This window comes from Sabethes cyaneus, chromosome 2 (genome assembly GCF_943734655.1).
Source record: "Sabethes cyaneus chromosome 2, idSabCyanKW18_F2, whole genome shotgun sequence".
NCBI lineage: Eukaryota > Metazoa > Arthropoda > Insecta > Diptera > Culicidae > Sabethes > Sabethes cyaneus.
Genome location: NC_071354.1, coordinates 110,771,521 through 110,795,701, shown reverse-complemented (window position 1 = coordinate 110,795,701; position 24,181 = coordinate 110,771,521). Strand labels below are relative to the sequence as shown.

Sequence of the window (24,181 nt, the reverse complement as noted above, 5' to 3'; positions counted from 1 at the left end):
CACATTTACTTTTTTATTTCGATGTTTATTTGAAATCGCTGATTAATAATTGTTAATCAATTAAACTATTGCAATCTGCAAAAATCACTATTATTCAAATGCTAACTGTACACATAGCTTTTAATATTAAAAAATAACTTTGTACCGGATATTTATTTATTCTAATGCAAATCTATACCTATAAAGAAGGATTTCTGTCTGTCTGTCTGTCTGTCTGTCTGTCTGTCTGTCTGTCTGTCTGTCCTGTGTTCCTTATAGAATCAAAAACTACTGAACCAATCGGCGTGAAAATTTGCATGCAGAGGTTTTTGGGGCCAGGAAAGGTTTTAGTGATGGTTAGAGACCCCTCCCCCCACTAAGAGGAGGGGCTCCCATACAAATGAAACACAAATTTCTGCATAACTCGAGAACTAATCAAGCAAATAGAACCAAATTTGGCATGTGGGTGTTTTCGGTGACAAGAACTTATTCTATGGTAAATTGAGACCCCTCCCCTCTTTATAAGATTATATCATTCCCCAAATTCAAGTGACTTGGCCTTTCTAAGAAAACTTGAAGATGAGTGGTTGTTGGAAGCACTTGATGATACTATTGATAGCATTATCTGTGGTGATTTTAATATCGACTACAACTTAAGTAATGATAGTAGAGAATTAAGAAGAGTGATGGATGTATATGGACTTAAACAAATTGTGAAAGAAGATACACGTGTTACGCAACAAAGCAGCACAAGGATAGATTTAGTTTTTGTTAATTATGTTAATGAAGCGGAAGCTAGTATTGAGCCAAACTTACGTGTTACTGACCATGAAACGATATGTGTTACAATCGACAATACATCGGCATTAGATGATGAATTCACGAAAGTGAAATGTTGGAGAAGGTACAATCAAACTGATTTATGTTGTCTGCTAAGGCAGAGTCGACTTGACACACAAGCTTCTTCCTGTTGCTTGCAAAGGCGAGACAGGCAAGATAGAGATGAGATATTTGCCATAGATCAGTGCTTGAATTGTAGTACTCATGAATCGTTTGAAAATTGTGTCCAAAATTATGACCTAATGCTTAAAAACAATGTAGCCAGATTACTAGACGACAGAATTTTAAATACAAATCGGTGTGAAGGTTGGTATACTAATGAATTAGCCCAGATGAAGCGAGAGTGTATTCAGTTAAATAGAGAACACAGAAGACACAAAACACAATATCATTGGAACAAGTATATTATGGCCAGGAACAAATACTCTAGGGCAATTCGAGATGCTAAAAATAAATCTATTCAAGATGAACTAAACAGAAATAAGCATGATGGTAAAAAGATGTGGAAAACTATAAAAAGACTCACAAATCCGAAAATTGAACATGCGAGTACAATAATATTCGATGGGATAGAGGAATCAGATGAACTCTCAGTTGCTAACAAATTTAATGACTACTTCATAGATAGTATATACGAGATACGAAACAATATTCCAAACGCAAACAGTAGTCAACCAGCTATGTCACAGATAACATGCAACCGGTGTATGTATAGATTTGAGGTTATCTCAATGACGAATTTGCGTAATATTGTGAACGAACTGAAACAAACAGCAGGAATTGACAATGTGTCTACCAGAGTGTTCAAGGATGCATTTTTGGAAACCAATGACATACTATTGCGATTTATTAACACTAGTCTATCAACGGGTTTGGTGCCAAGTGCATGGAAGGAATCAACCATAGTCCCAATTCCGAAAGTGAGTAATACAAAGAATGCAACGCAGTATAGACCAATTAATATGTTGGAGCTCCAAGAGAAAACACTGGAAATCGTTGTCAAAGGACAATTAATGAGTTTTGTCAATTCTCAGGATATTATAATACCTGAGCAGTCAGGATTTAGAAAAAGTCATTCCTCAGAAACGGCTATAAATCTGATTTTGCATAATTGGAAGACTAATATTGAAAAAGGAAAATTTACTGTAGCTGTTTTTTTGGATTTCAAAAGAGCATTTGAAACAATTGATAGATCGCAGTTGTTAGATCTTTTACATAACGTAGGGATACGGGGAACGGTTTGGAAGTGGTTTAACAGTTATCTTTCTAATAGAAGTCAAAGGACTAAATACGGAAACGCTGTTTCGAATTCGCGTAGGAATGATTTGGGAGTACCACAGGGAAGCGTATTAGGACCCTTACTTTTTATTTTATACATCAATGACCTAAAAACTTGCTTGAGACATGGAAACCTGAAACTCTTTGCAGATGATGCCACAATTTATTGGGCCAGTGACAACATAGACACGGCAATTCGAGAAGCTGAAATTGACCTCAAGCAGATCGCAGAGTATTTGAAACGGAAAAAACTAAGCTTGAATGTTTCGAAAACAAAGTGGATGATTATAGGAAATAAAAAATTTGCTCAGAATGTTGAACTCAAAATAGACGAAGAGGTAATAGAAAGAGTGACTGTTTCTAAGTATCTAGGAGTACAAGTGGACGAAAAGCTTAATTTCTCTGAACACGTGGATTACGTTATAAAAAAGATTGCCATAAAGTATGGAGTACTGTGTCGGATAAACAGATATCTAACGTTTTGGTCCAAGTTAACATATGTAAGATCAGTTATATTGCCGCATTTTGATTACTGCGCAACGGTGCTGTTGCTGGCGTCAGATACGCAAGTGCAAAGGCTTCAAAGGTTGCAAAATAAGATAATGAGACTATTGCTCAGATGTGGACGGTTAACATCAACGAATCTTATGTTAGATATGCTCCAATGGATGTCAGTGAAACAAAGAATAATATATAACAGCTTGATGTTTATACATAAAATGAAAATTGGTATATTGCCTGAATATCTTACACAAGAAATACAGTTTGGTAGAGATATACACAGACACAACACTAGAGGTGCTTCTGACTTTAGACTGCCTCGTTTTTTGAAACAGACGACTCAGAGGTCGCTTTTCTATAAAGGACTTCAAATATACAATAGTTTGCCACAGGAAGCCAAATGTTCAACGAATTTGACCCAGTTCAAACGCATGGTTATTGTAACAGTGAAAAGCCAATTTTAAATCAACGATTATTGTGAACTTGTCGAGTCATTCACTCTATAGTCTGCTAAGGCAGAACCGTTTTTTACTAGGGAATATCCTGTTGCTTGCGAAGGCGAGACAGGAGAAATAGTAATGGTCCTGTTGCTTGCGAAGGTGAGACAGGTGAAAAGTAATGGTAGCCCAATCTATATGAAATCATAGAAAATACGATTATCAGAATTTAATAGTATTGTGATGGACATACGCGGGAGTGTGATGCAACAAGTAGTATGGCTGATAAATAGATAAGCAACAATATGTGAAGTAACTATATTTAAATATCTAAGAGATAAACGTCCCTCCCACTCCAAAGATGCGTATGGGGTGGAGGCAAAGACCATATAGGGTCTGGGGCCATCACAAAAAAAAAAAAAAAAAAAAAAAAAAAAAAAAAAAAAAAAAAATAAGGGGAATTATAACTCCTCTCCTCTTTAAAAGGGGGGGGCTTCCATACAAATTTCCTCATAACTCGAGAACTAATCAAGCAAATGGAACCAAATTTGGCATGTGAAAGTTTTCGAGGGCAAGAAAATTTTCTATGTTGAATTAGGACCCCTCCTCACTTTAAGAGGAGGGGCTCCTATACAAATGAAATACAAATTTCCTCATAACTCGAGAACTAATCAAGCGAATTGAACCAAATTTGGCATATGTGTATTTTTGGAGACAATTTTTTTTTCAATGATGAATTGGGACCCCTCCCCACTTTAGGAGGGGGGGTCCTATACAAACGAAATACAAATTTCCTCATAACTCGAGAACTAATCCAGCAAATGGAACCAAATTTGGCGTGTAGGTGTTTTTGGAGGCAAGAATTTTTTCTGTGATGAATTAGGACCTCTTCCCACATTAGGAGGGGGGGCTCCAATACAAATGAAATACAAATTTCCCCATAACTCGAGAACTAATCAAGCAAATAGAACCAAATTCGGTATGTGGAGGTTTTTGGAGGCAAAAATATTTTCTACGGTGAATTAGGATCCTTCCACACTTCAAGAGGGGGGGCTTCTACATAAATGAAATACAATTTTCCTCATAATTCGAGAACTAATCAAGCAAATGGAACCATATTTGGCATGTGGGTGTTTTTGGAGGCAACCATTTTTCCCATTATAAATTAGGACTTCTTACCTTTTTAGGAGGGGGGGGGCTCCCATTCAAACGAAATACAAATTTGCTCATAACTTTAGAACTAATCAAGCAAATGGAACCAAATTTGGCATGTGAGAGTTTTAGATGGCAGAATTTTTTTCTGTGGTGTATTACGACCCCTTTCCCTTTTAAGAGGGTGGGCTCCCATACAAATGAAATACAAATTTCCTTATAATTTGAGTACTAATCAAGCAAATGGAACCAAATTTAGCATGTAGGAGATTTTTGAGTCTTGAATTTATTTTATGATAGTTAGAGACCTCTCACCCCTGTGGTAGGGGGATATGGACTCTCATACAAATAAAACAGAAATTTTTGCGAAACTCAAAAACTAATCCAACTCGAGAAATTCGAGACTCTTCCATAAAACATTAATCAATAACAAGACCACAAAAACTATCTATAATAACACTAGATCATTCAGGACGAGCCGGTCGCGAGTGTTGCCGGTGACCCGTCGTCGGAAGCGCCGCCCACTGGGGGGCTTGCAAAATTCGAGATTGTGACAAAGATCATCCGAGATTCATGATTTATGTACAACACAAGTTAATTTGTGGCAATACGAAGTTTGTCGGGTCAGCTAGTACATCAAATAAGACAAAGTCTTTTAATAGCCATTTACGATAAGATTATCGATGAGTCCACTGTTCCATAAGCTATCAAAATTAGTATACCATTCCTCCTCTTGATTTTTTTCAATAGTAACATTGTTCAATTGTAATGTTTTCAATTTTTTTTAATTTTTTTCTACACACTTAAAAAATAGCACCGAGTTCGGCAAAATTTTGCCGAACTCTCAACAGGCGAATGTTCGGTAAAAATTTCGCTGGTGTATATCGACATTTACGGATCTTTAGTAACGTTTGGCAACATAAAAAAACTTTACCGAACGGTCGGCTGTTGAGATTTCGGAAAATTTTTGCCGAGCTCGGTGCTTTTATTTAAGTGTGTAGACGCGCCAGAAATATCCGGTTCATTGCAAAACTAAAAGCAAAGCCATGGGTTTATAGCGTCTTTAGACATTACCCTTCTTTATCGACAGACTTCGCAGCCGGCTCTTAGAGTACGGGGCCAGTGCAACGATCCTACTGACTCTATCTAGCAAGCACCGCCTAGCCGAGATTCGAACATACGACGACTGGCTTGTTAGACCACCATCGTACCTCGAAGCTAACTGAGCGGGTTTAATTGCAAAACTATAAAACAAAAACAAAAAATAAACATGAAAACAAAAATATATTGAAAGATACGGTTTTGATAGGCTGGCCAGACGTCACGGATTATACGGGAATGTCCCGGATTCGGATGACTTGTCCCGGATTACTAAGCGTCCCGGAAAGTGTCCCGCATTGATTAATTTTTTAATCGAAACTGTTTCTAAGGATGAAACATAGGAAATTATGTTACATTGCATGAAAAAACCTAGTGCTGACATCGCTTGTCAGCTGGTGCACACCCTCCCCAGTCACGGTCAGCCGGCACCTCGAACTCCTCATCTGACCAATATCGCTGGCGACTGTTCTCTTCATCTTCAGCTTTCGCTTCATTATCTCCCCGTGTTTCAATACTGGACAAACTCGGGGACAATTTGATGCACTCAGCTCTTTTGAGATGAACTGAAGTCCATTGTCCATTGTAGCATGCATGCTGACTGCGACAGGCTATCATGGAATTTAAGGAAGAGCAAAATCCGCCTGGTGAGGCATTTACCCCTGTGTATCTCCGAATTTCTATTCGTCACAAAACACTGGTTTTCACACGAATGCCAATGAAACAGATCCCTTGCCAAGTCATGACCTTTTATCACGAACACATCCCCAAAACCAATCTCGAATCTGCTACAAACCCTACCGCGACTCAGAGCAACCCTGTATTTGGCTGAAATCGTCTTTCTCTAAAGCTTATTCATCATCGAGTCAGACATATGCATCGCGTTTCGTCACCACCCGACCGCACAACCCACGAGACCGCATTCTAGCCTTTGTATATTGTTTGAGGCTTCTGTCGGGCTCCCGATTTGCTCGTCAACGCTTGTAGCCATTCCGAGTTGGATTCGCCGTACAGTACAGCGGTCAGTATGCAGTTTTGTCGCCAAAGCGCTATGCTGTAATGCTGAGATCAGCCTTGACTTTCCGAATGACCCTCAACCGCAATTGACGATCAAGAGTTCAACTCCAACGTTTAGCCTGCACCTTGCGGACAGTCCTGAGAGTTTCCTTGCACCCTTCAATTACTCACACCGCAACTTTTTTAGGATAATCCGTCAGCCTCGCCAGCTCCCGAGCAACGCTGATGGATTCTGCAGATAACCGCACACAATTACTTTCATTTCTCCTCCTGCACGATGAATATCTCCAAACCACGTTACCTTTATACTGCGAAAAAAGTATACCGAGCAGAACCGTTTACAAATAACACAACGGTACCAAAAGCTAGCATCCATGACCACTGGGAGCGCCGCTATCACCAAAATGAAATGCCCAATTTCTAAATGACCCCATCTTTACTACCGAATCGATTTAGCAAATAAGCCATTCAATATGTCCCACATTCATCAAAAAAAAATCCGGTCACTTTTTGATATACTTATACATGAAAACCTCGCTCCACCTCGATATTTTTCCTAAATAGCCTTTTGGAAGCAAAGATAAGAATTGCGAAGAAGCGAAGAGTATGTAGAGATTTTTTTATTTGAAATTCGAAATCTAAATTACAAAATTGTAACATAGCTTGCAAAATTTAAAAAATAGAAATGATTTTCGCACAGTAGTAATGCAAGGTTTCATCCTCTAGGGAGCAACCTCTAGGGAGCAGGTTTGGCATATACTTTTCATTTCAATTTTGCTCTTTTGATTATTGCACTTCAGCCAAGCAAAATTCAAAAAAGTAGCATATGGAGCATTTGTAGTACTTGTTCTACAATATTACTGAAGAAACTAGTGGTTTATCTTTCGTATTTACTGTGCTATAGGGTTGCAATGCCGTTTGGTAGCAAAAAGAGCGCTGTTTTTACTATCAACAGGGTAGCAGTCTTATAGCGCCGTAAATACAAAAGATAAAACATTACTTTCTTCTGCAAAACTGCAGATAATAACTAATTCTACAGATGCCCCATTCATCACTTTTTAAAATTTTGCTTGGCTGAGATGCAGTAATCAAAAGAGCAAAATCGAAGCGAAAATTGCATGTGAAGCCTGCTAGGGAGGCCCTTTTTAAATTAGAATGGTTTCTAAAATTGCAGTTATTACCTTGCTTCCTTCATAACTTTTGAACCGCTGGACCGATTTGAAGCATCAACGCGGCAAATAAAAGGTATTTTAATATGGTTTCTACAAAAAAATAGGTAGAAAGAAAGGTAAAAATCGCGATTTTTCGGACCACCCTAACTCAGAAAGCACCAACCTAGACGCCTAATAAAAAACTAGTCTGAATATTTTCTTAAAGAAAAATAAATTTATTTTTATGTATGAAAAGTATTCTATGCCTTTAAGAGGAGAATCAATAATAGAATTTTTATTTTACATTCAAATAACACAAAATTATGTACACTGAAGTCGCTTTTTACGCGGTTTTTCTACCCGGTTTGTTCGGAATTTACGCGGATGTGCTCAATTAGTCTATTTTTTTCGCGTAGTGTTGCAATCCATGAAGTTTTTTTTACGCGAATTTTTGATTTTTTTTCCTTGATTCAATTATCTACAGGTCTCGATTATAGACTGGACGACTGTATATAACTGTATAACTGTATGTTTTATTCAATTTTATATACGAGAAAGTAGTCAACAGGCTGCATATTGAAATTAAATGTAAAGTAGTGCATGAAATCTTATTGAAGCGATGGAGATTAAAATTTCAATCGATTTTTTATAACAAATAACAAAGTCAATTGACAACACTAATTATGTAACTTTTCTAAGTTTACAGAGTTAGGACCTATTTTCCGGAAACTAATTTATTATGCCTGTAATAATTTGTTTATTTCTTCTCGATCCAATTCGAAATTTCATTGATAATTTGAAAGATTGTTGATGCCATCAAAAATACCACCCAAGCTGTGTTCGGTAAAATAACACGGTTTCCAGGTGTCCACGATGAAAGCAAATGTTTATGCATTTTCAACTTTCTACGACGAATAATGTTGCGCTGCATGACTAACTGGCTTCTTTAGGGAGTGTCTACCGTAACATGATCTGAAAAGAAATTACCGCACTTTCTAGGAATAACTCCAGTAAAATTTCTTAGCATATCTCCTGGCTGCGCAATGTTAGCAGTCAATGGCGAAGAACAGAGAAGCACAGTCGCCACGATCGGGACAAAGTATGATTGACGTTTTTATTGCTCATTTCACCAAGTGTACCCTGGGTGTGCTACAGGAAAATCCAGTCGGAAGCAAAAAAGTCTGTACCCATCTTACTGAGAAACCGAATGCCTGCCCTCCTGACAAGGTGAGAACAATCGTCGCGTCAACACTGCGTCACTACTTGTCATGATGAAACAGAAGAAGGGGGCAGTTGGTTCTTAGCCAAAACATCTCATTCTCGTCCTAAACACTTGAGTATCATAAGTAGGAGTTAATTTCTGTGCATTTCCAAGTAACACTTAAAAGTGGTCTTTGACGATTTACAGTCGTTTTCTCATGTCCGCGATGGTGATGCTGCTCTGGACTTGCTAATGATATGGACCATTTTCTCTAGCTGCATGATGTGTATACTCGGTAAAAGCATTGTCACTTTTACAATATTCGTAAGATTAAATTAACTCTTAGTGTGTAATAGTTACGGAAAAGCTCTCAATACTCTTTAGCACTTTGATGGATAGTTACATTCAACAACCACTTAAAATATCTTACGCAATTATTTGCGGTAGTAAATATAAATTTTATATTTTTTATCTAAACATTTAAGCATGAAATTGACCAATTAAAAATGCACTGAAATCAGTAAAAAAGCAACTGGACTCTGACGACCTTCACCTTAAGGAGGAGCAAAATTGCGATTAGGGTTTTACCCTAATTTATGAAGCTGTTTACGCAGCATAGTTTCTGAGTTAAGTTGGAATGTTTATTTAGTGTGGTTTGCATTTCGTTATACGAGAAATACAAAAAAAAACATAAAGTTATTGAGGTTGAAAAGTTGAAGCAGCGTCTCGCATTACTCAAACATCTCTTCTTAATATGCGGTGAGAAAAATTCGCAAAATATATTTCTATTTTCTAAAATTTGATCATAACCCACCTAGCGGGTCAAAAGTGTGATTCATGGTTATGGCAAAAGTGCCTTAAGCGTGTAAGCCACGCTTCTGCAGGTGCACTACAGATATTGGAAGAACCATAACAGCGTCTATCCGCAGTTGAAAAAAATGGCAGCTAAATGTTGCCGTCTGACGGAGATTGTAGTACACCAGCGAAAAATAAGAAAGGCGAAAATTGAGAATATTCCTTTTCGGAACTTGCCACTAATTGAAGATATGGCAGTTTTGCTAGCTACCACTGCACTGATTTCATAAATTCAAACTTGAAAAATTTGCTCCGCGGAAAACCCACTTTCATGCCGCTAGTAGGACAAAAGTGTTATTTAGCACCTGATCACAAGAGTGATGAATTTATTTTGTCTAATATTAATATTCTATAACTAGATGATTTATAACTGCATGTATTGGTATTGGAAAGTATTGGTCATACTTGTCATGGCGGCACTTTTTAAAGAAACGAGAAAAAAGTTCTTCGCCAAATACTTGCTTACCGTAGGAATACTCATTGAATTTAGTTCATGTAGCGAGCAGTTTAAAATGAGAGTTGAATTGAGAAGCAATAACACATCTCAACATCACACTTAAGTCTTAGAAAAACGTTTAACCCCAACCCGAGCAGGAGGACCTAGCAAAATTATAACAAATCATGTTGCTTTGTAATTAAATTTTTCAACAACGGTTGATATTATTAATTATTATTATTGTTAACTAGAGGACCCGGCGCGCGTTGCTACGCCATTCTAAAAAGGGGGTACATGCATAATCCTGAAGATTTGATTAATTGTAATCTTGCAACCATGAGGTTTTTTTTGACAACCCATGATATTCCTAAATCATGCCGCAAATTTCTAATCCAACGCATAAGCATTTATGACTCGAGCAGCAAGTCCAACGTAACGATTTGGGTTTTATTATCAACCCTTAAAATGGTAATGTTGGTAAAATCGTAATAAAATATCAGTGCAGTTCGATTGAAATCAGTTGAAAACTGGTCAGAAACCATAAACTTAGTATAACCTCAACATTATTTTCTTCATATTTTCATTTTAACAATGTATTTTCTCTTCTTTTGTTTTTAAAATAAGTATTATATTATCTTACTTTTATTTAATTTGACCCATTATCTAGGCTTCACCGATTTATTCTTAACAATTTTGTTCCAAATTTATCTTATATTTTAGTATGGACGGCAACACTCGCGAGTTCGATTACTTTTTGAATATTGCAAAAAATTCCGTTTAATTTGTATGAGAGCCCTCCCCCCTTCCAGAGGGGAGAAGAATCTCAATACGCCATAGAAAAAAAATTTGCCTCCAGTAACCCCCAAATTCATTTGCTTGATTTATAGCCAAGTAATGGGGAAATTTGTGTTTTATTTGTATGGGAGCCTCTTCTTGGAAGAAGGAGGTTTCTCAATCTACCATAGAAAAAAAAATTCTACCTCCAAAAACCTTCACATGCCAAATGGTTCCATTTGCTTGATTAGTTCCCGAGTTATGAAGAAATTTGTGTTTTATTTGTATGGGAGCCCCCCCTTCTAGAGGGGGAGGGGTCTCAAACAACCATAGAAAAAATCCTGTCTTTAGAAACCCACACATGCCAAATTTGGTTTCATTTGCTTGATTAATAGTCAAGTTATGAGAAAATTTTGGTTTTATTTGTATGGGAGCCCCCCCTCTTAGAGGAAGGAGGGTTCTCAATTTACCATAGAAAAAATTTCTGCCTCCAAAAACCTTCAGATGCCAAATTTGGTTCCATTTCCTTGATTAGTTCTCGAGTTATGAAGAAATTTGTGCTCCATTTGTATGGGAGACCCCCCTTCTAGAGGGGGGAGGGGTCTCAAACCATGCTAACAACATTCCTCACATCAAACGCAATGCCAAGTTTCATCAAAATCCGTCGAGCGGTTTGCGAGTCTATACCGGACACACGAACAGCATTTCATTTTTATATATATATCCAAGCATATATATATCGCTAGATCCAAGCAAGCTGTTAAATTTTTTTTTGTAGACTCCAACACGCGTAGTGAAGGTAACAATCAACAATAACTTTAAGAATTCAGTAGAAGTAGCTTTAGATATTTACTGTAAAGTATTTTATTTCAAGTATTTTAAAAGTATTCCAATTTTATAAGAAACATAAAAGCCGTCGAAATCTCCAATATCCAAAGGTTTTGTTTTGCATTGGTTCGATTTCAAGCAAATTATAAAGTGACCATTCTTTCGTTGTTTTAAACCACGAAGTAGATTCGTAAAATCAGTCCTGAATGTTTCGTACATATGAACAAAGCTATATTCGTACGAACTATTGCATTTTACAAAATGATTCGTAGATTTTACGAATGTACGCAAAAGCTTACGATAAGAATAATACTAGATTTCACTATTTTCCGATAGGTGTCAGTATTCTACATTACCGACACCTATCGAAAAATAGTGAAATCTCTTTTATCTCCGAAAAAGCTGATTTTATCGGGAATTGAACTGAGCTCGTTTATCATACTTCTTTATGAACAGCCGACGATGCCGCAAACCACAGAACCACAGCTACTGCATACCAAGTAGGTCATAATTGCACAAGTCTATTTTCTCTTCATACAATCTTCGCAATTCGTTCTGTCGATAACGCTGCCAGACAACAACCGTGCATCAAATGGGTTTTGATGCAAGACAGCTACGAATGTACTCTCGTAGAAAATACCAACCATTCGTATTAACAACATTTGCGGTAGACAATAAGCCTACGAATGTTTTTAAATGGTATGAAATTATTTTTATCAGCTACGAATATAGTTTTACGAATGTTTTTTCAGAAAAAATACGAAATTATATTATCAGTGTGGCCGTGGAAGCTAGCTTTTGGTAGCATTGTGTTATTTGTAAACAGTTTTGCTCGGAATATTTTTTCGCAGTTTAAAGGTAACGTGATTTCGAGATATTCATCATGCAGAAAGAGAAATGAAAGTAAATATGTGCGGTCACCTGCAGAATCCATCAGCGTCGGCTCGGGAGTTGGTTGGACTGACGGATTATCCTAAAAGTGTGGTGTGAGTAATTGAGGGGTGCAAGGAAACACTCAGGGCTGTCCACAAGGTGCAGGCCAGATGTTGGAGGGTAACTCTTGATCGTCAACTGCGGTTGAGGGTCATTCGGAAAGTCAAGGCTGATCTCAGCATCACGGATTGTGCTTCGGCGAAAAAACTGAATACTACACTGTACGGCAAATCTGTCTCGGAATGGCTACAAGTGTTACCGAGCAAGTGAGGAGCCCAACAGATGCCTCAAACAATAAACAAATGCCAGAATCCGGTCTAGTGGGCTGTGCGGCCGGGTGGTGACGAAAAGCGATGCATGTGTCTGACTCGATGATGAATAAGCTTCGAAGAAGGTCGATTTCAGCCAAATCCAGGGGTTAAATTGTGTATGCTCTGGCTCGTGGTAGGATTTGTAGCAGACTCGAGTTTGTTTTTGGGGATGGGTGCGTGATAAAAGGTCATGACTTGACAAGGGATCTGTTTCATTGGCATTCGTGTGAAAACCAGTGTTTTGCGACGCATAAGAATTTGAAGATACACAGAGATAGGTGCTTCACCAGGCGGTCCTTCATTAAGTCCCATGATAGCTTGCCGCAGTTTCAGCATGCATGCTACAATGGACAATAGACTTCAGTTCATCGCAAAAGAGCTGAGTGCACCAAATTGTCCCCGAGCTCATCCAGTATTGTAATACTGGGGCATAATGAAGCGAAAGCTGAAGCTGAAGAGAACAGTCACTAGCGACATTGATCAGATGAGGAGTTCGAGGTGCCGGCTGGCCGGGGCCGCGACTGGGAAGGGTGTGTACCGCCTGATGAGCGGTGTCAGTAGTAGTTTTTTTCAAGCAATGTAACATAATTTCCTATGTTTCATCCTTAGAAACAGTTTCGATTAAAAAATTAATCAATGCAGGACACTTTCTGGGACGCTTAGTAATCCGGGACAAGCCATCCAAATCCGGGACAGTCCCGTATAATCCGGGACGTCTGGTCAGCCTAAGCAAATAACTAATCCAAAAGTCTATCCGGTTTACTAAAACGAAGGGTGTTTTGTAATTGTGGTCCAACGAGTGCTAGCAGATTAGACAGTAAGCATCTGCCCTGTATAATGCAATCAAATATCATAGGTTTGGTGACACCGAATTTAAATTTTGTCTCGGTTCTAAAATTGAGTACTTTTTCAAAATGTTCTCCCTCGTTCACGTGCAGCACGTTCTTTACAATTGGTAGATTTTCACCCTTTTATCTAAGCCCCATTTGCTTGGTTTGTAGATTACATGTGTTTTAGTTAATAGAAGTTTGCTATTTTTTCACTAATAAATTTTAATACGAGCATTTGAATTGAAAATCATATTACATTTTCAAATATTTTTCTAGTGTGGCTAGCCACGACTGGTCAACCTAGTTTAGATATATTATAACTAAACTGCCTCTAATTGATACCTGATTCTAACAAATCCTGTAATGATTTTATCTTAATTGTAGCACATTGCGTTGAAGATAAATCGTCAACATTTCAAGTTATTCAAAAACTACACAGCAAATAAAAATATATCAGCAAGTATTAGTAGCTGTGCTTTGACGTATTTAATGTATTTTTAAAATGATGATGGTAATTAAAAAAAAATTTTGCAGCTAACATATTTTAGACTAATCTCATGTTTTTTTAGTCTTGACCTTGAAATGCGGTCATACATATATATATTGATTTTTTTTTGAGACGATGGTTCTACAATATGCGAGGGACGGTAGGGGAAAGAAATGAAAAATTTTTTGGTGAAGGAGTGGGAAGAGCGGAAAGGTGAGGAGGGGGGATATTGGTAGCTACGCTTAACAAGTAGTCCCTTCATCAACTAACATATTTTTTTATAAAAGTGATTTGCAAGTAACACATTTTGTTATTAAAGAGATAACTAACATTCTTAGTCAGACACGAATGCACAGAAATAGTGTAAAGTGCCTTTAATAAAATAAGCAAACAAACAAACAACATTCTTAGTGGTGGAATCTATTAGCTCATCCATAACTCAATGTGTTACTCATATATGAATCTGGTAAAAATTTGAATTTGTCTGTTTTTGCTTCAGAATTTTTTTTTTCGATTTGTTACATAATATGTTACAAATATCAAAATGTGTTACAAACAGGTAGAATCTTGTTATGACCTCCTGATCGGGCATGCTTTGCATTTTTTTAAATAAATTGTGCCTGGTTCGTTTTGACTGAACGCAAACTTGAAAAATGCAGTACAGCCCTACTAACAGTGTTTTATATTTCAGGGCAGCCGTAAATACAGCTTCATATTTTCCATATTCTAACGGAACAGTCGTTTCAGGTTCTGATCGAAATTAAAAACAATCAATTTAATCTACCTAGTGGTGAAAGGTGAACCTTCGTTATACTATCGTACTTGCTATTTGAGATAAAAATCGACACGTCTTCAGAACATTTCGTAGTTCAAATGGTGTATTTTAGTAACTAATACGGTGACGGACTCATATTTCGCCTCCTTTATCCTAAAAAATTACATGAAATGAAATAGATAATGATTTTATAAGTACAGATAATTGATAACATAAGAATATTATAATTCGGACATTTTTTACTAATTCAATTATCACATTCACACTGAATTGTGTAGTATTCTCGTTATATTAATTATTTAAATCTTTATTCTGAGTCCCAATGGTCGTAGTTCGCCAGCTTGCGGAACCAAATTTTGCCGCTTTAGAAAAACCTAATTAAAGTAGACTTTAATGTAAATTTATAAATTAATTCTCTATATTTTTAATAAATCCAGTTGTTAAATTGGTTGGTTGGTATTGATTTTTATTAGAGAGTGCGTCTACCCTAATTTGAAATTAAAAGGTTGGAATGTATATTTAACTTTTTTTGTTGTGAAAAGGGAAGGGTTGACGAAACGTGACGTACTTTTTCAGGGGGGTCATGAAGGTGTGACAAAATTTGACAAAGGGGGACGGAGGGTTTTGGTCAAAATTTGCGTGACGTACTAAATGGATGTCGCCTAAGGTGAATATAATTTAACCTTCGGCTGTAAATCTTTAACTACAAAGGCTGTGAACCATTTCGCGAAATTTTTAACTTTTTGGTTAAAATTTGACAGTTCGATTGTTATTTCTCCTTGAGTGGTTAAGATCAGTTCAGAATGTGAACCATTTCATATTTGACGGATTGATAGTTTTTTTGCTCAATGAGAGCATATAAGGTGAGGATGAAAATATTATTTATTCTGTCCGAGTTAAAATCGGATGAATTTTTGATGTTCATTTGCCTTTATTTGATAGATAAAATTCATCTCATTTCAACCCGGGTTGTTTGAACAAATTTATTATGCGATAAGCATCCATACCAATGTAAAAAATATGCAGCGAAAAATCAGTGAAACACATCGAAGCTCTCTTCCTCACCTGTGCATATCTCATTGGCTCTCAGAACTTGGTTAAAACTAACCATGCTCCTGAGCAGGATTATTTTCGAAAAACCATCGTACTGTCAAATTTTAACCAAAAAGTTAAAAATTTCGCGAAATGGTTCACAGCCAAAATCAACGATTAGCATAATTGAAAAATTTCAAACTGCGGAATCGACTGTTTTTGGTCAGTTGTACTCAGAATTACTCCTCAACGTCCTATATACAGTTCCAAGCAATGGAAAAATTCCACACAAAATATTCAAACTTTTCAACATGTATTTCACTTCGCTCGGAAATAGTAAACAAATGTGATCCACCAAAACCAAAAGCCAAAATCTAAAGGATGGTATCTTTTTCGCAGTTTCGCAGTTTTTTACGCATCAAAAGCAAAAGGCTTGAACGTCTTTTTAAAATTTGACTCTTCTTTACCGAAAGAATTCACAGCCGCCTATTAGCGTACAGGACAGGTAGGGGAACTGTGGGTAAGACGAACAGGTTAAGAAGAACAGCTAATATAATACACAGAACTTATGATTTATAAACCCTAAATACAGTTTACTTCAGTTCAATACATTTTTTTCAAAAGCAGCTAGTTAAATATTTAGCAAAAAAAATTTTTCAATGTGTATTTTGAGTATTAAAAATGGTCCGAAAAAGTGAACTTTTTTAGTGCTGCGGGTGAAACGGACAATGTGTGGGGGTAAGATGGACAGGTATTGTAAATCCCCCCAACTGAGAGCATATTATTATTTTTAACCCTTAACAAATTGAATACGTAAAATATAGTGGTTTAGCGTGCAAAAGGTGAAGGGGTCAGTCCACCCCCTCCCACTAGTGGCAGTCAATCGAAAATTGTTGACAACTGCAATATGAACAAGCATTCCAAAATCTATTTCATGTCTAACCACTGCTAATTTGTTTGAAGTCCACATTTGCCGATTAAATTTTCATTTACATTTACATGAGATATTACTAAAAACTTGCGGTAAGACGTAGTCCTACGTCAAAAGCAAAATCAACCATTTTTTTATAATATGCTCACTGACCATCTTACCTACACTACACTGAGAATATAATTTCGTATTTTTTTTTGAAAAAACATTCGTAAAATTATATTCGTAGCTGATAGAAATAATTTCATACCATTTAAAAACTTTCGTAGGCTTATTGTCTACCGCAAATGTTGTTATTACGAATGGTTCGTATTTTTTACGAGAGCACATTCGTAGCTGTCGTGCATCAAAACCCATTTGATGCACGGTTGTCGCCGGGCATCGTTATCGACGAAAACGGGATGCGAAGATTGTATGAAAAGAAAATAGACTTCTGCAATTATGACCTTCTTGGTATGCAGTAGCTTTGGTCCAGTGGTTTGCGGCGTCGTCGGCTGTTCGTAAAGAAGTATGACAAACGAGCTTAGTTCGATTCCCGATAAATTCAGCTTTTTTCGGAGATAAAAAAGATTTCGCTATTTTTCGATAGGTGTCGGTAATATAGCATACTGACACCTATCGGAAAATAATGAAATCTAGTATTATTTTTATCGAGGGCCTTTTCGTGCATTCGTAAAATCTACGATCCATTTTGTAAAATGCAATAATTCGTACGAATACAGCTTTATTAATATGTACAAAACATTCAGGACTGATTTTACGAATCTACTTCGTGGTAGAAAACAACGAAAGAATTCGTAAAATAAACACTCGTTTTCGTACTATAAACCAAGTTTTATTAACAGTGTAGTAGTTGTCCATTTCACCCCATCATTACACATTTTTTTAAAACGTTCACAATTTTTCATATGCAAATAAAATTACCTATTTTTTCAATACTGACGTTACTTGAAAAGGTATTAAATCGAAGTATTTGATGTTATGGGTAACATTTTACACTGATAATAAAACTTGGTTTATAGTACGAAAACGAGCGTTTGCTTTACGAATTCTTTCGTTGTTTTCTACCACGAACTAGATTTGTAGATTTTACTAGGTTTGTAGATTTTACGAATGCACGAAAAGGCTGTCGATAAAAATAATACTAGATTTCACTATTTTCCGATAGGTGTCAGTATGCTACATTACCGATACCTATCGAAAAATAGCGAAATCTTTATTATCTCTGAAAAAAGGCTGATTTTATCGGGAATCGAACTGAGCTCGTTTGTCATACTTCTTTACGAACAGTCGACGACGCCGCAAACCACAGAACCACAGCTACTGCGTACCAAGAAGGACATAATTGCACAAGTCTATTTTCTCTTCATACAATCTTCGCATCCCGTTTTCGTCGATAATGATACCAGACAACAACCGTGCATCAAATGGGTCTTGATGCAAGACAGCTACGAATGTGCTCTCGCTAAAAATATGAACCATTCGTAATAACAACATTTGCGGTAAACAATAAGCCTACGAAAGTTTTTAAATGGTATGAAATTATTTGTACCAGCTACGAATATAGTTTTACGAATATTTTTTCAAACAAAATACGAAATTATATTCTCAGTGTAGAATTGAACCACTCAATAAGCATAATTTAGATGGCAAAATATTACATCCAAACGCAGAATCACTTCCAATTTTCAGTTTTTCTGTATTTAATCAAAATTTCAAAGTTCTAAATGATGATGGGAACGTTCAGACGTCATGAGATAGCAAGATGGTTGGATACCCATCAAAACATTTACGAATTTTAATGTCTTACCCACCCTGTTTGTCTTACTCACAGTTCCCCTACGGGGTTAGTGCAACAATCTTACTAACTCTATCTAGCAGCACCGCTTAGCCGAGATTAAACATACGGTTTGTTAGGCCTGCATCATACCTCGAAACCAGCTGTAGCTAGAAAAGAGATGATATTTTAAGTCAATGAGTAAATCAAGGTGACTAAAAAGAAAACATTTATAAATATTAGTATAAAAAAACTCATGGTTTCAAATACATACCCCAGCGAAGAATGCGCATTATTTTTAGAATTGGACATCGCGTTCGACAGTCGTTAACAACAGTTTTATGGGAAAATTATGAAGAGATCCACAGTATTTATTTCACTCAAGCAAAAAAATATATGCTCTAACTATAATGATTATCATCTAAATTCATATAACCTGAAAAAAGCGTGTTAACACCCAAACCCAAGTTTGCTTCCGAAACCAAAGTATTCACCCCTCACATAAACGTTTACTATTATCATTTTGGCGGGCATCGAAACAAAGTGCAATAATTGGCGATAAAGATACATCCATACATAGAGATGGTGCATTATTTTTGCCTGACAAAACAGGAGATAGTGAGGGTTAGGACTGAAAAAACCACCCTACATTGTGTAGTCACATCATTCGCATTTGCCAAAGAAGGGTGAGCAAGTTCCGGCTGGTAGGCACTTCTGAAACACACTTACGTTTGAACGAGGGAGGCATGTTTGAGTGGTTAAGATACATGTTTAGATGTTTAAGGAAGTGGTATTCTCTAGTGTACGGTAAAAGTGTTGCTTATTGATTTAGGTAAATACTTGTCAATTGCACTTATCTTGGTGTTATCAAAACAAAACAATTTACATTGATTGTGGACAGTATGATAATCGACGACTTAAATATGGCACGCTGAAATTTTGTCGCATGTCGAAGTAAACGAAGAACAATTCAGAACTATAGAAATATTCATCTTCGACACTATCGTAATTTTTATGAGAAGATTAGCTGTCAGTCAATTTTATTTTTATTCATCTAAAAAAAATATTTATGTCTTGTTTATTTGAAGTTGGTGCTAGTTTGCCACGCTTATACAATTTAATTCTCAATATTTAATGTAATATTGTGACAATTCACATAATGACAACAACAAAGTCGAACATTGTCGAAGCGTTTGCCACCCGTTTCTTGGAACATGTCCCCTATTTCAACATAATCATTATTCATGGGTCTAACAGCGCCGAAAGCGTAGCGATTCTCATACAAATATGCAACGCATATAACCCCGAAAATGTGGGAAAATAGAGTCAGCGAAAATGAATAACATATGATCAAGTCTCGTTCTGGGATTTCATGGTACATCAAGATAACAATGAATACCAAACAGCCAGCATTTCCCCTTTCAAATAATGATACCATTGAAAATCCTATATACTGATACCATACCGAGGTAGCGCAATTTTAATAACATTTGCTCAACAAAAAAGGTCTCTAAGGTATTGACTTAATATTATAAATTTATTTCATTTTCTCTATAATATGAACATTATTTTCACCAGGGCTGCAATTGAGCCGTGAAATGGTGGTGAAATGATGAGATCCTGTGGGATAGTTTGTGTAATTAAATTGAAGTTGGCAAAATCATTGCAGGCTGCTATTTTTACAGTATATTTTAAATCAAAATTAGATTTACCGTTCAGGATCTTAGAATATCAGCTAACCTGAGCTTTATTACAGGCTGCTATTTTTACAGTATATTTTAAATCAAAATTAGATTTACCGTTCAGGATCTTAGAATATCAGCTAACCTGAGCTTTATTGTAATCCTATTCTAGATAGAACCAACAAATAGGCGAATTCCGCACATGTAAACAAAACGTGTTTATTTTTTGCTGGGTCAACATATGCAAATCTTCTCTCACCCGCTTTATTTACATTTGCGACATTTATCTTTTTGTTGGTTCTATCTAGAATCAGCAACTAATTTCAATACGGGATACATTTTACTTACCAAATTACTTTTCTCAATCGCTTCAATCGTGACTAATGTATGAAATAAAAGTTTTCATCTTGGTAATAAACCTTGATATCACTTTATAAATCAATATCTAGACAGAATATGGTACAAACAGAAACAGAAAGGATATATAATTTGTTTTTGAGAAACAAACGCTAAGCGAAGACACTACTGACTGGCCAGAAGGCAGAAAGATTCAATATCAAATGAAAACTGTCGCCACATTTCAAGCCACCCACTGATAAATTAATCGAATTTTTGTATCTACAAACCATCATGAAAAAGAACTTGTTTGTCCTTCCTTTCCAATTTCTCTTGTGTAAACCCGATTGAATACGCGTTTGTCGTATGAAAAGAATGTCAACGACGTTCGATCAAATTGAAATTGGCAATGGCAACCATATGACCAAAATCGTTGCTCAGCCGATTTTTATCGAAACAAAAGCGGAATGAGAAATACAAATCATTTTTATTTAATCAGCGACAAAATTATATTTTGATTCTGAATTCTTACAAAATTAACACGTAAATTATCGATCGCTCGATCTGCAAGTGGTCATGAGTTTCTTAGTAGAATTAGACAATTCGATGTCAACTAACTTTAGCATAAGTTTATTCTTAGGAATAATTGATATACTACGTGAAGAGTCACATAACAATTTTAGCCCCTCCCCACGCGCTCTATGGACAACCGGGGACATTAGACTGTATGAATAAAAGAGTTAGAGCAAATGCTCTCATAAGATTTACAGGGGGAAAGCAAAGCAAACTGTTTTATTCATACGGCCTATCGACCCAAACCCTCCCCGCCCACGGAGGATATTGCCAGAGAGGAAAAAAATATTTTTCATTAGTGTCCATATAGTTGCCACTGCCTTATAAAGGGTTAATAAACGAATAAACAAACAAGGTACTGGTCAAGTTGGCGAGAAATCTATCATATATCCCTTTATTATCTTTTACCGGAGGGTGCGCACATTTCCCTGCGATTAGTGACAATTGAAGGCACGTTATGTCTGTCCCAGAGACGTATCTTTTGTCAGAGTAATAGATAAAATGGATTGCAAGAGGGAACATCTGTGTTCAATGCAGAAATTCGAATTCCAATAACCTGCAGTCAGCTGAGCCATTCATTATTATTAATTTTGTGTAATCATTTGTCATTGGTTTTTCAGAAAGTGGTAAATAGATAAAATCGGTCATTATTACAATATATCTTTTCCAAAAATCTATACATTGTAATATATATTTAACTTTTATTTTATATTTTAGGTGTGGTTCCAAAATCGTAGAGCCAAATGGCGTAAGACTGAAAAGTGCTGGGGCCGAAGTACTATTATGGCCGAATACGGACTCTATGGTGCTATGGTTAGGCATTCACTGCCGTTGCCAGAAACTATCCTCAAATCAGCCAAGGAAAACGAATCTGTTGCGCCATGGCTTCTAGGTATGGAGATGAAAAGTAAATATCTTTCTATTTCTACTCTCATTCCTATGCTTGATTAGTAAGATTTCTTTGGGAACGAGAATATTGAATGACATTAGCGTCAAAACACTAAATTGTCTACCTCTTCCTAAAATAATTTAATTAATCTTGCACATAGTTTAGAACACTACGCACCAAATTTATACTGTGCAACTAAACAGTTTAAATGTAAAGGAATAAAAATTAACGTTTTTAAAATATCTGCATATAAAATTGTTAATTTATTGTAAGAGTGTTTCGATTTATTGAAATAAATGTGATTTTTCATAATCACCTATAATGAACAATTCAAACAAAATTTAGTATTCAAATTTCTTCTGTTTTTGAAATACATAATTTTACTCAAGATGGCCTCGAGGTACGATGCTGGTCTAACAAACCAGTCGTCGTATGTTCGATTCTCTGTCCCGCAATTGTCCTGTACTCTAACAGCTGGCTGCGAAGTCTGTGGAATAAAAACAGAAGGCCCAGAATCGAAAATGGAACGCACCACCTGGCTTTGCATTAATTTTTTCGAACGTTTGATACTATAGATGGAATGATAATGTTTATCATGATGATGATTTTGCACTACTGAGACTACCTAAAATTTTAAAGCGTACAGGTTTAGATTCGGTTTGTTATTTAGGTATTTAATTGGCTATCCATTCCAAGACATAAGATGATAGACAAAATATCTCCAACTCGGATATGGGCTGCCGCTCTCCAATTCTTTGGACGCCGTTCTCACTCAACCTGGCCCAAAAATCTTACTCGCTGTGCTTCTAGGCATGTTCCTACCGAATTTGAAGCAAACATTGACTTTACAGGGTAATTGTCCGGCAATCTTGCAACATGTCCTGCTCACTCTATCCGTCTAACTTGTGGTTGTTGATTTTATTCTAGAGTGGTTTAACCGACGGGTCATTCACCACTCTTATCCGTCTAACTTCAACCGCCTTTTGAATACTGGGTTCGCAGTATAGCTGCACGAGTTCATGGTTCATCCTCCGCCTCCATACTCCGTTCTTCTGTACGCCGCACCCGTCTCGCGAAAACTACGAGTATCGTGCCCTTAGAGAACAACTGTTATTACGAACAAGACGCTGAAAGACGTACAAAGTACACTTTGTTCTTTATATTAATTATTTACCAGTAAAAGTGATATGAACCTATTACCAATTGAATCGTTTGTTTGAGAAACCCCACAAGTCCACTCGACACAATTGTTGGAAAACAACAAAAACTGATTTTCTCAAAACTTTGAACTAATCCTTATATTTTTTGGAATGAGGTTCAATGACAATATCTAAAATATATCATTTAGACTTATCCTTTTATCAACATAATGAATCTAGTTCAAATTATAATGGTTTAAAGTTGATGGATAATTACACAATTAAAAAAAAGAACCGAAGTCAGCAAAATTTTGCTGATATTTGGACAGCCGAGCGTTCGGTAAAATTTTTTATGATGCCAAACGTTAGTAAAGATCCGTAAACGTCGATTTACAAAACTTAAATTTACACCGAACGCTCGGCTGTCCAAATCTCGGCAAATTTTGCTGAGTTTTTTAAGTGTGTACGGTTTCTCAAACAAACGAGAAATCGGCGGCCTACATTTGAATAGTTTTAAACCGTTTTCATTCAAATTTGTGATCTTTTCATGTGTATAGTGGATAATTTATCACTATCACTATCACTATCACTATGGATAATAATCTACTATACGCTGCCTAAAAATAGGGGGAGCGGGAGGGGGCGCTAAGCATCGTAATCAAATATTTTTTATGTAAAATAATAGAAGTTTTAAAGAGTCGATTTTTCCGTTCAACATTTTGGCGACAAATATAGCTTGCTCGATTTTTCTGCGTCGTTCTAAAGTATCTAGACCGACAAGGCGACATCGTTCAGGATACGAAGGAAGATTCACAGGATCACGCCATGGGAGATCACGTAGTGCCATGCGAATAAATCTCTTCTGCACTCGTTTAATTCTCAATGTCCAGGCTACTTGATAAGGAGTCCAGATCAGCGTTTTCCAGTATTGGTCTCACC

The 24,181-nt window shown here is 36.6% G+C and overlaps 1 protein-coding gene across 1 annotated transcript in view; it reads left to right on the top strand.

The window, feature by feature from the left end:
* The window catches only part of LOC128734502 (visual system homeobox 2-like), a 235,965-nt gene that overhangs the window by 199,029 nt on the left and 12,755 nt on the right, over positions 1-24,181 (top strand). Inside the window, exon 5 of the mRNA XM_053828736.1 lies at positions 21,932-22,121. Within this exon, the coding sequence (XP_053684711.1) occupies positions 21,932-22,121 (190 nt within the window). The remainder of the gene's footprint in view (positions 1-21,931; positions 22,122-24,181) is intronic.